The sequence below is a fragment of the Sinocyclocheilus anshuiensis genome, unplaced genomic scaffold (assembly GCF_001515605.1).
Source record: "Sinocyclocheilus anshuiensis isolate Anshui unplaced genomic scaffold, SAMN03320099.WGS_v1.1 scaffold1422, whole genome shotgun sequence".
In the NCBI taxonomy this organism is placed as follows: Eukaryota; Metazoa; Chordata; class Actinopteri; order Cypriniformes; family Cyprinidae; genus Sinocyclocheilus; species Sinocyclocheilus anshuiensis.
This window is the reverse complement of record NW_015558633.1, coordinates 179414-183748: the sequence shown is the minus strand read 5'-3', so window position 1 is coordinate 183748 and position 4335 is coordinate 179414. Positions and strand designations below refer to the sequence as shown.

At 39.3% G+C, this 4335-nt stretch overlaps 2 protein-coding genes across 3 annotated transcripts in view; one reads left to right on the top strand and one right to left on the bottom strand.

Moving 5' to 3' along the window:
• gen1 (GEN1 Holliday junction 5' flap endonuclease) overlaps nt 1-1571 on the bottom strand; it is a 17736-nt gene extending 16165 nt beyond the window's left edge. Inside the window, exons 1-3 of the mRNA XM_016476883.1 lie at nt 1422-1571; nt 542-705; nt 270-462 (exon numbers count right to left, since the gene is read on the bottom strand). Coding sequence (XP_016332369.1) covers nt 270-462; nt 542-705; nt 1422-1556 — 492 coding nt within the window. The 5' untranslated portion in view covers nt 1557-1571. The remainder of the gene's footprint in view (nt 1-269; nt 463-541; nt 706-1421) is intronic.
• A 170-nt stretch (nt 1572-1741) lies between these two features.
• Nucleotides 1742-2928, top strand: ost4 (oligosaccharyltransferase complex subunit 4 (non-catalytic)). 2 transcript variants are annotated; one of them, XM_016476869.1, is made up of 3 exons: nt 1742-1840; nt 2632-2761; nt 2841-2928. In XM_016476869.1, the coding sequence occupies exon 2, from the start codon at nt 2636-2638 to the stop codon at nt 2747-2749; it is 114 nt and encodes a 37-aa protein (XP_016332355.1). In that variant the 5' UTR covers nt 1742-1840; nt 2632-2635; the 3' UTR covers nt 2750-2761; nt 2841-2928. The 2 variants fall into 2 exon arrangements, with proteins under 2 accessions (XP_016332355.1, XP_016332354.1); XM_016476868.1 differs by having other exon boundaries at nt 2632-2766; nt 2844-2928.
• Nucleotides 2929-4335: the final 1407 nt, after the last annotated feature.

The window sequence follows — 4335 nt, the reverse complement described above, 5'->3', positions numbered from 1 at the left end:
TTCAAATATTGTCCTATCCTAACAAACCATACATCAATGGAAAGCGCATTTATTCATTAAAAATGGACCCTTGTGACTGTTTAGTGCTCCATATTGTGAAGTATGGTGGATGCTGCACACTGGTGGTGGTCGAAGAGATTCCCTTCTTCCAATTAAAGCGCTTAGAGTACCCAGAAAAGTGCTATATGAATGTAAGGAAGTATTATTAAGTAAACTTAGGTGACAGTTCAGAGGTTCTAACAGCATGTGGAGAAGGAAAGCAGGCTCACCTCTCTCAGCACGGCCTTGAATCGGCTTCTGCTGGTGTTTTTAGCAGCGGTGGGTTTGGCCTTGGCTCCGCCGTATCTCATCTCGCTGCGTTTGCTCATGGTCTGGGCTTTGATGCTCGGCGCGTCTCCCTCCATCACAAACACCAGCTTCACACCCATCAGCGTGAGCGAGGACACGCGGAAGAACAGGTTCCTGCGCGACACACAGCATCCACACCTGAGCCACTCTGTAATAAACGGCTCTGATCTGCCCGACATGCTTCCAGACTCACCTGAGATGCGGTTTGGTGACTCTTCCCATCATGCCCTGCACGTGCTGGGCCTCGCAGACCCACAGGCTGAGGTCCACGGCGAGGGTCTTTCCTGACAGACTGTAGAGCGGCACAGACTGCCGGACCGGATCCAGGACGGACCAGAGCTCAGAGACACCCATCGCCTGCAGAAACAAACACCAGCTCGCTTCACAACATACAGACTTCCAAACAAGACCAATATGCTAAAAGCATTTAACACAACAACAACAACAACTCTTTAAAAAAATACTATAACGTACTACTTATATATAAAATGTATAAAATATTTAACATCTCTCTGTATATATACTATTTATAATATTTTATTATATATGGGATCAGTAAGTTTTTAATGTTTATTAAATAAGTTTCTTCTGCTCATCAAGGCTGCATATATTTGATCAAAAATATAGAAAAAAACAGTAAAATTGTGAAATAATATTGCAATTTAAAATAATGGTTTCTATGTGAATATCTGTTAAACTGTAATTTATTCCTGTGATGCGCAGCTGTATTTTCAGCATCATTACTCCAGTCTTCAGTGTCACATGATCTTCAGAAATCAGTATAATATGCTGATTTATTATTAATGTTGGAAACTGCTGCTTCATATTTTTTTGGAACCTGTGATACTTTTTCAGGATTTATTGATGAATAGAAAGTTAAAAAGAACAGCACTTATCCAAAATAGAAATAGTTTCTAACAATATAAGTCTTTGCGTCACTTTCCTTCCTGAAGAAAATAATTCATTTCTTTTAAAAACTAAAAGTTTAACAAAAATGTTTTGATCAAAGCCACTCGATTAGCAGTAAGGGTTAACATAAGATATACAGTTTATGAGAAGGAAAGGTTACTTACATGTGTTATATGTATCTTGATGGATAAAAGGTCGGTGTTTATATATTTAAGCTGTTTTTCGCGAATGTTTTGTTGAGCGAAGCTTCGGTTTGAATGTTTGAATAACTCGCGGCTGTCGCAGATCTCGCGCGTCATCAGCGCCTCCAGCGGCCGGGAGGAGAAGCGCGACTTCCGCTCAGACTTAGAATTCTTTTCATTTTTAGTGTGAAATCAAAGACAAACGATTTATACGAAAGCAAGATTAATAACGGTAATAAATAAATAAATAATAATAAGTAAATGTGAGCGGGCAGTGAATTGTTCCGGACGTGACGTGTCCAGAGACCCGTATGTAGGTGACGTGTCTCAATCCCGGAACTCATCGCAGCAGGAGCTTCTCGAGAATTCCTCACAAACATCACGAAAACAACACGATAAGCGTGAGTAATTCAGTGAACTACACTATTGATCTTCATTATTAGATTCTCGTGTCGTCGCATCACAGTTGATCACACTCTCGATCTCAAAAAAAAAAAAGGTTTATTAGCGATTATGATTTTATGATGTGCTTTTAAATGCCTTACAACAGCATCATCGAGGATGAGGAGGAGTATTTTAATCACTTTCAAGTCCTTTACCTAATACTGTGGTATTATTACATAACGTTACATTTATAACCAGTATTGTATAAAGCGCTATATGTGACCCTGGAGCACAAAACCAGTCATAATTTCCTGAAACTGAGATGTATGCATCATCTGAAAGCTGAATAAATGCGCTTTCCACTGATGTATGGTTTGTTAGGATAGGACAATATTTGGCTGAGATACAACTATTTTAAAATCTGGAATCTGAGGGTGCAAAAAAATCTAAATATTGAGAAAATCATCTTTAAAGTTGTTCAAATGAAGTTCTTAGCAATGCATATTACTAATCAAAAATTAAGTTTTGATATATTTACGGTAGGAAATTTACTAAATATCTTCATGGAACATGATCTTTACTTAATATCCTAATGATTTTTGGCATAAAAGAAAAATCTATAATTTTGACCCATACAATGTATTGTTGGCTATTGCTACAAATATACCCCAGCGACTTAACACTGCTTTTGTGCTGCAGAGTCACGGATATATATATAAAAGTCCCCTTTTTGCACAGTTGTGGAGTGCTCTTACAGACGCTAGAAGGTGCTTGCTCTGAGTGAGAGCTGGTCTGTGGTGTTTTGCAGTGAGATGGTGACTGATGTGCAGCTGGCCATCTTCGCTAACATGCTGGGCGTCTCGCTCTTTCTGCTGGTGGTCCTCTATCATTATGTGGCCGTGAACAACCCCAAGAAGCTGGAGTGAGGCTGAGAGAGAGACAGGTGAGCGGACCCAGCGTATCCCAGCAGCCTCTGCTCCGTCTCAGTAGATGATAATCACTGCTGTGTGTCTGTTTCAGGATGAGGACCAGGAACCGGACGCTCAAGCAGCCTGGACATCTGCATTTTGTATGAAAATGATGTGAATAAATTGTCAGAGTGTGAGACTGTGTGTGTGCGTTCTTCATGTTTTCATCTTTCAGAAACACGTGGGTGTTTATTGCTTTCACAGAGAAACGGCGTTTAATTCGGCGTGAACAGACTCGGACTCGATTCACAATCCTGTTCAAAACAAACCAGAATAAACAGAATAAACTCCACTCGAGCCACACGTTTAAAAGGGGTTCTTCTCCTTTAAATAACCATGATATGTTTTATTGCACATACTAAACTAGGGACGCACCGATATGAAAATTTTGGCCGATACCGATAACCGATAATTCTTTATTTTTGAAAGCCGATAACCGATATGTTGGCCGATAAATCTATATCCACATTTTTATATACTTTTTGAGAGCCTGATTACAAAAAAGGTCTCATCATTAAAAGCCACATCCCAAACACTTCAACATAAGCAGCCTAGTTTGAACGGTGTACGTTTTAAAAATAATTTTACTCTCCCATTACCAAATTTAGTCATAAAAAAGTCTCACAAATAAATAAAATAATGCATAAATAATGCAAACAAGTCACTGGACATCATTACACGTGTAAAGAATCAAAATGAATGCGCCATAGATCAATAAAACGGAATAGCCTCTGCACGGACAATAATTAAATGATTTGAACTAAACCCAAAGAATTCACAACGTTTTATTATAATAATGTTCTCATTAGAATGTTATATACACGACATTCCCAATCATAGTTATTAATGTTGTGCACTGCTGTTTGAGCTGCGTGCGCTGAGCTAAAGATGATCACCGGTAAACTGAAGCGCTCTTTTAACTTAACCAAACGCATTCTATATGAGATAAATCAGATATACATCAAATAAACACAATAATACAACGTACAATTGCACAAAAGGCTGCAAACGAACAGCGCGCATCTGAAGTGTCTCTGAAGGAAATAATGCATTATTTATCGGCTTTAAGATATCGGCCAAATTTTCTTATCGGGCCGATACCGATAACAGAAAAAATGAGCATTTATCGGCCGATACCGATATGGTGGCCGATATATCGTGCATCCCTACTCTATACCTAATCTCATCATCTCATCCAACATTATGTAATAGACATTTATAGGCTATTCATCAATGCAATACCATGTCAATAAAATAGTCATCAAAATTGTAAAGAAATGCATGTGAAATGCATCCTTGCTGAAGATACAATGACATGATAGCAGGATGTCATAACAGTGAGGGAGTGTGTTGTAGAAGTTCAGTGGGGTCGGAGTGGGTCTCAACCCAACCCACGCAGCAGCGTGAGACAAGAGCATCCCAAAAGCTCTTTGTGTTAGAAGAGGACAGAGAACCATTTGCATGTGTGCGTATGACATGCATTCAGCCATAACGGCTGGAACAGAGGAGGGTTTCAGGAGGGATTCAGCAGGGATGGACTGAAT